The following is a 12791-nucleotide window of genomic DNA, read 5'->3' on the forward strand; positions in this document are numbered from 1 at the left end:
GATTGAAAATAATTAGAATTATTGGAGAGTCCCTAAAATATGAAGCACACAGAATCAAACTGAGTTAAAGACAGAAAAACACATGTAAAATACATAGAAGTGGACCTTCTGGAAGTGGGAAGTATTGAGGGGTCCTTAACAAACTCAGAGTTACATGTAACAAAAAGCAAGAAAGACACCTGGTCAGTCCCAATGAGAGTAATTCAGACCCACCCACTAGAACAGGCACTCCCTCCATGCCCTGCTTGTGCCCCACAACCTTGCTATTTTCCCCAAGGAACACAGGAGTGTGGACAGATGTGCTGGAGAGAGAAGCATGTAAGAGAGCCATGAAAGCCCCCACCCCACTCCAAGGATACATGCCAGCAGCCTATACCACCAAACAAAACATGCTGCCTCTTCTCCATTAAGCCTGGGTCAGAATCTGCATGACCAGCAGACACCAGGATTCTCAAGAAGACCACCAAGAGTCACCCAACACATGAGGAAAAATGGAAGCTAACTCACACAGAAGAATCAATATCCAAGGAATAATTATTAGGGTAAACAGCTCAAGTAACAGTTAGACCTAAACATAAAAGTGAAAGCTATAAAACTTCTAAGGAAAAAAAAAAGCATAGAGCCACTTTTAGAGGCTTGGAAGGGGTAAAGATTTTTCAGACACAAGAAACAAACTACAAAAGAAAAAGATACTAAAACAATCATCAATAGTGTAATTTATTCCTCAAGACACCATAAAGAAAATGAACATGAAAGAGACAGACTGTCAATACCTGTATCTGACAATGAATTGTATAAATAATACTCAAAACCCTCAGTAATGAGAGATCAAACAATCTAATTAATAAATGGGCAAAATAGTACAAAACACCACGTATTGTGATTCCGTTTACATGAACATCCAAGCAAATCCATAGATACAGAATGTAAACCTGTAGGTGCCCTGGGGAAGAGGGGGAGAATGGGTGGAGTCTGCTAATGGGCACAGCATATCTTTGGGGGTGACTGACTTGATAATAGCTGCACAATTCTGTAACTAAACTAAAAATTATTAAATGGGTGAATTGTATACGAATTATACTTAATACCTCAAACTGTCATATAAAAAACTAGCAGAAAACTTAAACAGATATTTCACAGAAGATACACAAATGGCCAGTAAGTACATGAAAAAAATTAAATATCATTTTCATAAAATAAATGTAAATTAAAACCACCATGAGATATCACTACTCATTAATTACAATAGCCAAAGTTTAAAAGACTGACAATACCAAGTGTTAACAAGAACACAGAGCAATGAACTCTCAGACATTGCCAGTGGGAAGGTATACCCACTTTGGAAGACAGTGGCCATTTCTTATAAAGTTAAACACATACTTACACATTCCACTAATTCCACATCTAGGTCTTTACTCAAGTGAAAACAGATATCCGCAAGAAAACTTGTACATAGGTATAAAGACTCTATTTGTAAAAGCTAAAAACTTAAAACCCATCACATAATGGATAAACAAATTGTAGTCAATCCATGCAACACAATACTATTCAGCAATAAAAAAAGAGCTAACTACTGATTTGCCAACCTGGACAAATCACAAAGGCATGCTGAGTGAAGACAGGGACAGAAGAATGCATGCTGTATGTTTCCATTTACATGAAATTCTAGAGAGTGCAAATCTACAGTGACAAAAAGGAGATCAGGGACTGCATGGGGTCAGGAAATTAGGGGGTGAAGATGAATGGTATTGGGACATAGGGACACTTTGAGAATTAGGAAGCTACCATATCTAAGGTGTTATTATCAGAACTCAGCGTATACTTAAAAATGTTAAATATTTAAAATATCACTGTGTGTAAATTATAGCTCAATAATGTTGGCTTTAAAAAGCATACATGTATATATGACACATATATATGCTTGAACTGGCATTCCATTTTCAGGAACCGAGCTATAGAAATACACTTGAGTACTCAGGTGCTCAGTGGAGTATCACTCTAACTGGACACTACAGTTGTTTTTTAAAAACAAGGTGGACTTACACATACTATGGTGGAAAAAAAACTCCAAAACACAATGTTAAGTAAAGGAAGCACACTAAGGAATACCTATCACATATTCCCATCTGTTGAAAAATATGCAAAACAAGCACCATGACCACACGGCATGTGTTTACCTTTGGGGAAGGCTGAAGGAGGACTTCAGACTTTATTCTGTATTATTGGATTCTTTTACAAAGTGAAAGTAGTCCTGAATTGCTTGGGTGGCTTTTAAAGACTGAAAACGAAACAAGAAGTTTGGTGGTTGTTTTTCTAAAAGTCATCAAATTTGAGAAGGAAGCTTTCTTCAGTCAAAGCCCAGGATAACAGTAAGAAGAAAACAAAGGTTTAGTGAAAATACAGACACACATGTACATAAAAGAATTGTTACTTGTGATAAAAAGAGGGACCATGGAAATCCCCAAGAGGTTCTTAAGTTCTTCTTCCCCACCTTAAGTTCTTGTTCCCCAAGAGCACACACAGGCATCTCTTTCTCAGGGAGGGCCTTCTGGCTTCTTGGGGCATTTCTAAGTCTACAACCACCCTTTATGAGGGATGCTCACATTTGTCACCACTAAATGGGGCATCTGTGCAAATCTGTGACCTCATGCTAGGCTGATCAAGGGTCAACACTTGACACTTGCTGCATGAACCAGTTATGTTCCCAAAAACTCATCTATGGTCTAATTTCCATTAATTCAATTCCTACCATCCTCAACTCCCCAACAAAATTGCTTCAGAACTGTTTGGCAAAAGTGCCACCCCAGCTCACAATTAAGAAGGCCTCAACCCTCTCTGGATGGGGGAGAGGACCTTCAGGCATGACCTCAGGGCAGAACTCTTAAAACAAGAAGCAGCTGTCCCACCTACAAGTGGATGAAGGGGATTCCTCGAACTTACCTTGAAAGCTACAACTTTTCCGGATATGGTATAAGCAGATCTCATCACTCTCCTCTTGGTTAGCAGTGTTTGGGGACACAGAACCTGAACTATCTCTTCTTTCTATGAAGAAACACCACAAAGAGGTATCAGCATCCATCAAAGCTTCTGATAGAGTCAGAGTAGTTCAAGATACAAGGAGAGAAAAGTGGGCAAGGCAATCTCACAAAATCCTATGACATTCAGGATGAAATTACCCCATTATGTAAGTGGACCCTCTGTTTTTTAGGGAGGAGCCAGGGAGCCCAACACCATGCAGCTGCTTGCCATGGAGGGGCTCTTTTTTTCCTCAGCTCTGGCTGTGCAACCAACCTTAAAATGAAACCTCCTTAAGTAACTTTAGATGAATTATAAGAATTTTAATATATAACAGGCACAGAGGTGATTTCAAAGTTTATCTTTACTAGTAGTGCTTCAATCAGATGTTACCTAACAATTACATTTACCATTGCCCCTCCACCATACAAACACATAAAACTCACTCACAAACCCTCCTTATTCAGTATCACCAGTTATTTTGTTATTCACTTTCCTTTTAGTTTTTATAGGCTCCCCAGACACTCACAGGGTGGGCCTCAAAACCCACAACTTGGGGGCCTCTGAGATTACCCCCAAGGGCAGGTATCCTTCCCTCCCTTTCTAGGGCCATAATCCAATTTACACTGTTATTAAAGATCTATTTAAAGCAAAACCTGTCTACACCTAGCTTCCTACTATTGAAAGAAATTAACCTAAAATAACTGAAGATAATGTAAAGAAAAAACATATATGGCAAAGACTATTTTTAAATATAAAAATCAAGTAAGATTACAGTGTTGTTTGTTTGCTGGTAGTCCTAGCACTCATCTGATATTTTAGGAAGTAGTCTATTAAAAATTCTAGATAACCTCTATTAAACATCTATTAAAATCCTACAGCTAACAAATGGTTTGATTGTGCATTCCGGGGTGGTGGGGGTGGGGGCGGACTATGTCCTAGTCTCCAATATATAACCAGGGCCCAGGCCAGTGGCTAGCACGTGGCAAGCATATAAATTTGTTAAATGAATGAGTGGATAACCAGAATGGCCAGCCAACAGCCAATACTGTGAAATCCAAAGGACACCAATGTGTCATAACCTCTCCAATGGACTACATTATTAATTTCCCACATAATAAGTGAAGAAATGCTTATTTAAGAAGCAATCTCTGCTTAAAACTCCCCCATCTGCTTGTCATTAAACCTGACATTCCTTTAAAAAATAAATAAATAAATAAAGTATCCTAGCATGCTCGATCACTCAACAAATAAATGTCTGAGTGTGGGCCAGGCACTGGCTAGGTGCTAGAGATGAGCAGTGAACAAAGATATTTATAGGGTCTAAAAGATTCCATTTATTCATGTCAAGAACAGACAAGATTCCATTTATTCATGTCAAGAACAGACCTGAAATTAAAACAGACTTTGTTCACTGCAGATCAGATCTGTCAGGAATGCATTTATAGTAAACATCAATTGGTATTTGTCTACAATATCTTGCTTGTTCATGACCATGATTTCAAGTCATCTTTATAATGCCTACTAGCTGGGAAGGAATCACCAACTGCACTTTTCTAAAAGCAGCACAGACTTGCCCCAGGTCACACAATCTATTATTGGCCAGGTAGAATCCAAGGGCCCCAGTGCAGAGCCTTACCAGATGTCCCCTGTGGGCCCGAGGTAGGAGGGTGCCCTCTGCTGGGGGTGGAGCTCTTGTTCTTGATGTCATGAGCATTTCTGTAAATGGAAGGCAGTCTGCTCACCAGATCTGAGTTCATGCCCAACTTCTCCAGTTTTTCCAGATTCTCAGCATTAGAGAGATCATGAGATCTCTTACAGCTAGTGCCAAACTTGCATTCGCCCTGTAAAAAATACTGGCAGATGTGGAGTTTGATACACTGCTTTTGAAAGGAACAAGAGCCGTAGGGTCCATCTCCTTTGTTATAATGAAGGCAGATCTGTTAACAGAAAAGGAAAAAAGCACCAGCTTAGGAAAACCTCACAGGACACCACCTCCCCTCCGGACCAGTCACAGTCAGAGGAGGTTTCTCTAAAGACCTAGCCAAGGGATCCCTGGGTGGCGCAGCGGTTTGGCGCCTGCCTTTGGCCCAGGGCGCGATCCTGGAGACCCAGGATCAAATCCCACGTCAGGCTCCCGGTGCATGGAGCCTGCTTCTCCCTCTGCCTGTGTCTCTGCCTCTCTCTCTCTCACTGTGTGCCTATCATAAATAAATAAAAATTAAAAAAAAAAAAAAAAAAAAAGACCTAGCCAAAGCTGTGATCCTGTCATCCTCACAAGCCACACAGCTATGAGAATATCCCCCCACTCTAGATAGATGGCTAACATATGCCCTTGGAGAAAATGGAAACCAGGTAGAAAGCAGACTGTGCAAATCCAAAGAATTCCAACTTATCAGAACTGCTCCCTTCACAGGAGATGTTTCCATGTAACTCATACAGCAGCATGCTAACAGCCCACCTACAACCTCCACCTACAACCTTCCCCCACTGACTCACCAACTCTCCCTAAGCCAGGTCCCATATCCCCATCTTCTTTTTTTTCTGAAATTCAGGGTCAAAGAGGTTCTGAGTGTATAAAGTATCTTCGAGAAAGGCCAAATACAGCCCTTTCATTTATCAAGAGCAAACTGAAACTCAGAGAAGTATACCTACTTGCCCTAGGTCACACAGCTATCTACATCTGGCATGCTCAATGTCTGTTGAATTGGACTGTTGGTAAAGCTGGGACTTGAATTTGAATCAACTGCTCCTTTTCTACCTTCCAAATTCCTAGAGATGAGAGCCTGGCCAGAGACCACCAATGGCCTACCCAGGCAATTCAGAGGCATTACACTGAGCAAGAGGTAGAAATGCAACAGAGGGCTGTAGAACCAAGACTTAGATCAGTAAGGACTCTACTCTGGGGATGGAAACCCCAAGGGGAAAGGCCAAGACAGGGTTACGCCCTAACCTTGATTTTGCCACTTAGGAGATGCCTGACCTTAGGCAGGCCACTCGCCAGCTCTGAGTTTCAGCTTTTTAATCCCTAAAATGGGAATAATACCACCTACATCACCAGGCTATCATGAAGATTGAATGGAAAATACACAAAATGGCTAATACAAATGTCTGGGGTCATAGTGGGTGCTCGATTCACGGTAGCAGCCCCTCAATATTCATCCGATAAGGACCAGACTGACAGCAGAAGGTCGGGCAGGAAAGCTACACCAGGTCCCAATTTATGGTCACAGCTCCCAGTTGCCAGCACTGTGTTCTGAAGCAACCTGCTTACACAAGTATACAAGAGGCTACACAATCCAGACTGGTCACCTTCTGATTCACTTTTCATACTATTGACAAGATGATCTCTCCAAAACATTAATGCCCACTCTCCAAACACAACCCCCGACCCCAACTCCTTCCCGTGATACTGAAGCCTGCATGGATGAGTCTCTACTCACTCATTTCTCCTTCTCCCCTCTCCCACTCTAAATCCAAGTTGTCCCCTGGATAAATACATGCTGTCCCCTGACCATACCGGTTCTGTCTTCTCTCTGCCCATTTTTCCCAGACCTTCATCCTCCACACGTCCTTCAGCATTCAGAACACACACCATCTACCCTAGGACACCTTCCCAGGCGTCCAAACTGTGCCCCTGAGACCACAGTGCTTTTACTGCAGTATCTAGAAAAGCACCTTGCAATCACATGCTAACTTGTCTGTCTCACCCAAGAAATGCACCTCCTGGAAGGGCAGAACAGGGTCTTTTATCTCCGTATCACCAGTGCCTCACTCATAGTGGATAGTCAATAAAGGCTAGCTGAATTAAATCAATACTAATTTTCAAAAGGCAAAAGAAAAAAGTTAATACCTATTATGTGCCAGTCACTAAGCTATATATAGCACCTGTCTCAAATGTGTGGTTTTAGTGGAATAATATGTAGCATTTTCATAAAAACAGGTTAATCTGACCTCTGTAATCTTATCCCAGAAACAGTGTCAGAGCATCCCACAAATCTATGCCGGCCACAGGAACACACCACTCAGATCTGCTGCAGAGTGCAATTAACTCAGCTCAGCTGCTGCCCTCGGGAGCCACCACCTTATTCACACAGAGACCATGCTCCCACCGGCTGCTCCCAGGCAACAATGAGCTACCTTGGCTCAGAACTTCCCACTGGCCAGCAGAAGCTCTCTTGGAACTGGGCTACAGTCAGGGTCTCTTCCTACCCAGTCCCTTCCTTCCCCCAGTCCTGCCACATCACTGCCCAAAAGCTTCCCACTTTCTTCTGCTCCCTCTCCACTAAATCTCCTGCACTTCTAATCCCATCTTGGTGTCTGTTTCTCAGAGGACCCAAACTAGTACATAGCCACTGCAGCGAGGTGCATTATGAGATTATGCATTATGCATTATGAGAATCCACATCAACTAAAGTTCAAAATTCCCTGGGTGTAACTGATTTAGTAGAGAGGGCATCATCTGCCTGTCAGCATCTCTGAGAAGTTTCCTCCTGGGAAAGATGGCCCCTCCTGGGTCTGGCAATAACACAGAGTTTCAAGTCCTGCTAGATGGGGAGGAGCCAACTGGAGTCTCTCATCTCCTCATCCCCATGTAAGGAACATCTTGCTTCAGCCACTGACCAACCAGACTCCCCCAACCTCTAAGAAGCCCTGCAAAAGAGGAACCAGTCCCAATGACATAGAAGGAAAGGCAGCTTCTAGAAGGGGCAAGGTTTCAGGCCCAAGGTCACTAGTCTAAAAATCAATAGAGAGCAGCCCGGGTGGTTCAGCGGTCTAGTGCCACCTTCAGCCCAGGGTGTGATCCTGGAGACCTGGGATCAAGTCCTGTGTCGGGCTCCCTGCATGGAGCCTGCTTCTCCCTCTGCCTGTGTCTCTGCCTCTCTCTCTCTCTCTCTCTCTCCCCCCTCTGTGTTTCTCATGAATAAATAAATAGTTTTTAAAAATAAACAAATAAATAAAAAATAAAAATCAATAGAGCCAGGAATTCAATCCAGGTCTCCTCCAAGCAGATCCCATGGTCACTATCAGGTCCTCCTCAGCTTCTCTTCTGCCATATTTCTTATCTTCCAACCTTCTAGCTTCTCCCCCATCACTTACACACATACACACCCCCTCCTGAAACTCACCTCTGGCAAAAGCCAGGGGTCATTCTGAAACAAAAGCAGGCAGAGCTCACTGAAGCTGAGGTGGTCAACACCATGAGTTCTCAGCACACTCAGGTTGTGATCTGTCGTCAAGCTGTGACTGTTTCTACAGTTCTTCCTGCAAAGAAGCAAAGCTGGTGTCACAGTTCAACTGTGCCTCCCCAAAATTCTTATGTTGAAGTTCTAACCCTCCCGTGACTGTATTTGGAGATGATTTTTATACAGAGGTAATCAAGTTAAAAAGAGGTTGCTGGGGGGGGGGGGGTCTAATCCAATCTGCTATCTTTATAATAGAGGAGGAAATTAAGACACAGATGCGTACATGTGAAGACAGAAAGAAGATGCCATCTGCAAGCCAACGAGAGAGGCTGCAGAAAGAAAGCAACCTTGCCAACACCTTGGTTTTAGACTTCTGGCCTTGAGAATTGTGAGAAACTTCTGTTTAGCCCCCACTCTGTGGTACTTTGGTATGGCTGCCCGAGCAAACTAATACAACTAGCAAAATCAGATTTTAAAATAATTTTTCAGGAACAGTTCTTGACATTGCTTATTAGCAGCACCAGGAAAAAACAAAACAAAACAAAACAGCATGTACATACAATGAAAAACCGCAATGCTTATTTACAAAGGAAGAGAGAACACCTTGCGAGTTCTAGGGCCCAGGACAGCACTTCTTATCAGTATCTGGTAAGAATCACAGGGCCATTCCCAAAGAAGACTCCCAGTATGCCAGGCAGTGGGCACTTAACAGACACTTAAACAGTGGCTGAATAAACGAGCCTGGACATCTTTGGTTAAAGGTATGTGTATACACCCTGAGGCCCAGCCCTTTTCTCCACTCCCCTCCTCCATCATTTCCATTAACAAGCAAGCTCCCGTTGAACATGCATAGTGAGCCAGGCACTGGCACCACGCCCTGATGATCCAAAGACTTCAAATGATCGCCCGGGTCACCAGGACCCGGAAAAGTCAGGCACATATCATTTGCTTTATTCAGATGCTGTCAAACCTCAAAAGTCATGTTTATTTTAAGCGTTCCAAAAGAAAGCTGAACCCTTGATTGACTTCCCTAAACCAGCACCTTCCACAGGCTCCCTCATCTCAGTAAAAGACAACTTCTCTCTTTCACTGCACAGACCAACAACTTTGGGAGTCATTTGGCCTCTTCCTCTGATCTCCTCTAGTGGAAGTGACAGATACGGAGAGGACTCTAAAATAGTAGGTCAAGCGCAAGGTCAGCCATGCTCAGAATACATCCGTGCAGACAGGAGAGGCATCTGAGCCTGACAGAAGTGGAGAAGCAATCAAGGGATGGTGCAAAGCCCAGGCCAAATATTGAGGCAGCACAACCAGGCAAGGAGAGATGAGAAGAACATTCTAGGCAAACTTGGTGCCACTAAGATGATTATGACAACAATGATGGTAACAACAGCTGCTAAAACTTGTTGAGGATTTACCACAAACCAGGATTACCTGAAGGTTCTATAAGTCATTCAGTCCTCAACAAGCCCATGAAGTGTGTGATATCCTCATTTTGCAGATAAGGTAACTGAGGCTCAGATATAAAGTCGCTTGCCCAAGATCACGCAGCTAGCAGGGAGCAGAGCCAGGTTTAAAACAAGGTAGGCTTGTCTTGGGGCTGTGCTCTTAACCACCATGCTCACTGCCCCTAAGCACAGGATGGAAGTCAGGGACTTGGGACCCTTCCCAGCTGTCACCAATGAGTAAAAGCAGAAGCCATGATGTTTCTGAAACAGGTGACCCTGTGGTTCAGGAAGTCACAGGAAAAGCATCGAAAGTGCAGCCAACCACACCTACTCTCCCTTATGTGACCCAAAAGCAGTCAGAGAAGGAAGGTTCAAGAAACCGTCATGTGTGAACCACAAGGGAAATGGAACAGCGAAGAACGAAAAGGAAGCTCCGTATCATCTAGGCCAGTCGATAATCAGACTTCCAGATTTCCGAGACAAATAAAATCCAACCCCAAATTTTGGGAACTAGCTGCACAACAGAGCTGCTCTATTTTTATCGCGTATGGACATTAACAAGATGCACCAATTATCCCTATCACTCAATTCATCCTTCCACCATTTATCATTTATCGTGTCCACCTTCTCCAGCTGCTGCTCCTCATTCTCCCCCAAGGTCAGACACTTTTCCAACAGTCCCTGAGCTTCCCGACAGTTCCACCCTCAGGCTCCACCTCAGATCTGACCTGCTCCTGGGGCTGCAGCCCTGGCATGCACCAACCAATAACTTCCAAACCAGCACCTGGGACCTTGGCCATGCTCCCAGGCTTCAGACAGACAGCTGTCCTGGGACACACTTCTCCTGCTCTCTCAGCCAATAAGGAAGAAAAGGAAGAATCATCCCTCAGTCAATAATAAGGGGGGGGGGGTATGAGTCATCTGTCAACAGTAAGAAAACAGCCATCACCTCTCTGCCATCCTGTCACCACAATCACACCAACTCCCCCTCTCTCAAATTTCTCACACACACATCCCTCCTCTTAAGACCTTAACTAGGTCTGGGAATAGTCTCATCTAGATATTTCTCAGCAGCTGCTGAGGGGGTAGAGGGGCAGCAGCTGCATTTCCCACTCCCACCCTCCTGTATCTAGGCATGAGGGGCGCAGGCAGGAGACATCCAGGGGATGTGTGGAAAGGTATCTACCACCTGCACACCCCGCCCATAAAAACTTCCCTCTGGCCTCTACTGTCCATCTTTTCCACCTGCTCCCTGGAACCTCATACCCAGGATGGCCTTAAGAGCCGTGGGCTGAGGAGGCTGAGCTGAGGTCAGCCAGACCCGGGCCCTGAATGACCGCATGGATCCAGACCCCTACCTCCTGCTGACTAGTGCACCTGATGTGAGCAAAAAATAACATCTCTTGTGTTAAGGGGGGGGGGGGGGAGTGAAGGAAGGAAGGGAGGGAGGGAGGGAGGGAAGGAAGGAATGAAGGAATGAAGGAAAGAAGGAAAGAAGGAAAGAAGGGAAGGAAGGAAGGAAAAAAGGAAGAGAGGAGAGGAAAGGAGGGAAGGAGGGGAGGGAGGAAGGGAAGGAAGGAGGAGGGGAGGGGAGGAAAGGAGGGCAGGAAAAGAGGGAAGAAAGGAAAGAAGGGGAGGGAAGGAGAGAGGGAGGAGAGGAAAGGAAGGAAGAGAGGGAAGGAAGGAAGGAAGGAAAGGAGAGGAGGAAAGGAGAGGAGGGGGGAAGGAAGAGAGGAAGGAAGGAAGGCAGGGAGGGAAGGGAGGGAGGGAGGAGGGAAGAAAGGAAAGGAGGGGGGGAAGGAAGGGAAGGAAAGAAGGAAGGGAGAAAAGGAAAGAACAAAGGAGGAGCCCACTCCTCCACAGAAAGGGGCAGGCTTCTGGACAGAAGCCCCCTGCGCCCCGGGAAGCGAGCTGGAGCTGAGGCGGCCTGGGGAGTCGTCCTGCGGCGGCGGAGGAAGCCCGGGGCGCCGGGGCCCTGCAGCTGAGGGGAGCGCGGCGCCCAGGAGCCCCGCAGCCGCTCGGCCGCTCCCCCTCCGAGAGCCCGGGCGGGGGGGGGGGGACCGCGCCCCGAGTCGCCCTCCGGGACGGAGGAGCCTGGGGGCCGCCGTCCAGCGCGAGCCCTCCCACAGCGCCCGGCAGTCAGGTGCCCGCTGAGGAGAAGGGAGGCGGAGGCCGCGGCGGCGCCCGCCCCAGGGGGCCCAGAGCGGGCCCGCGGGCGGGGCCCCCCGTCCCCGGCCGCCGTCGGGCTGCGGGCGCGGCGCTTACCCGGCCCTCAGGAACTTGCAGGCCCCGTAGACCAAGAACTTGCAGAGGTGCAGCTGCGCGCACAGCCCCACGCAGGCCGCCTTGGGGCTCTGGTGCGCGCGGCACAGGCGCAGCGCCGACACCGCCAGCACCACACGCCCGGGCGCCGCCGCGCCGCCCGCGCCCGCCCGCGCCGCCACCGCGAAGCGGCCGCGCTCCCGCAGCAGCCGCTCCAGCGCCTCGGCGCCGACGCCGTCCCGCAAGCGGCGCCGCAGCTCCTCCAGCTCCAGGGCGCCCCCGGCCGCGCACAGCACCTGGGTCACCTCGCCGAGGACGGCGGCCTGGGCCATGGCGGCGGCGGGCTGCCCGTCGGGGCGCGGCTGACGGGACGCGGGCGGCGGGCGGCTCCCGCGGGGTGCAGACGCCAGCTGGAAGCGAAAGCGAAAGCTCCCCGGGGCCCGGGAAAACGGAACCCGCGGCGCCTCACCACGCCCACCGGCCCGCAGCTGAGGGGGCGCGGCGCCTTCCGGCCTCAGGGCGCCCAGCTGCGCGCGGCCGCCGCGCTCCGCGGCCCGCTCCCCGGCTCCGTCGGCAGCCCGGACGGGCGGAGGCGGGGGCCGCAGGCAGACGCAGGCTCGTCGTTCGGGGCAGCGCCCCGGGGCTCTCGCGGCGCCTTCACCTAGTGGCCGGGGGCGGCGACGCCCGGGCCGTGCGCAGCTCCGGCTGAGGCCCCGGGCCGTCGGGAAGCGCGCGGCCGCCAGGCCCGCTACGTCTCCGCCCGCGCGCTGCCGGAGCGCCCGGGACGCCAGCCCACCTGCGGACGGAGCCCGGCCGCCCCGACGGCTCGGACGACGCGGGGCCGCGGGCGGGGGGCGGGGGGCGGGCGGGGGCGGGGCGT

At 48.1% G+C, this 12791-nt stretch overlaps 1 protein-coding gene across 1 annotated transcript in view; it reads right to left on the reverse strand.

Annotated features, from left to right (window-relative positions):
• PARP12 (poly(ADP-ribose) polymerase family member 12) overlaps nucleotides 1-12258 on the reverse strand; it is a 38847-nt gene extending 26589 nt beyond the window's left edge. Inside the window, exons 1-4 of the mRNA XM_072777417.1 lie at nucleotides 11915-12258; nucleotides 8145-8280; nucleotides 4655-4955; nucleotides 2941-3042 (exon numbers count right to left, since the gene is read on the reverse strand). Of these exons, the coding sequence (XP_072633518.1) occupies nucleotides 2941-3042; nucleotides 4655-4955; nucleotides 8145-8280; nucleotides 11915-12243 (868 nt within the window). The 5' untranslated portion in view covers nucleotides 12244-12258. The remainder of the gene's footprint in view (nucleotides 1-2940; nucleotides 3043-4654; nucleotides 4956-8144; nucleotides 8281-11914) is intronic.
• Between the last annotated feature and the right edge of the window lie 533 nt (nucleotides 12259-12791).

Source organism: Canis lupus, chromosome 15 (assembly GCF_048164855.1).
Source record: "Canis lupus baileyi chromosome 15, mCanLup2.hap1, whole genome shotgun sequence".
In the NCBI taxonomy this organism is placed as follows: domain Eukaryota; kingdom Metazoa; phylum Chordata; class Mammalia; order Carnivora; family Canidae; genus Canis; species Canis lupus.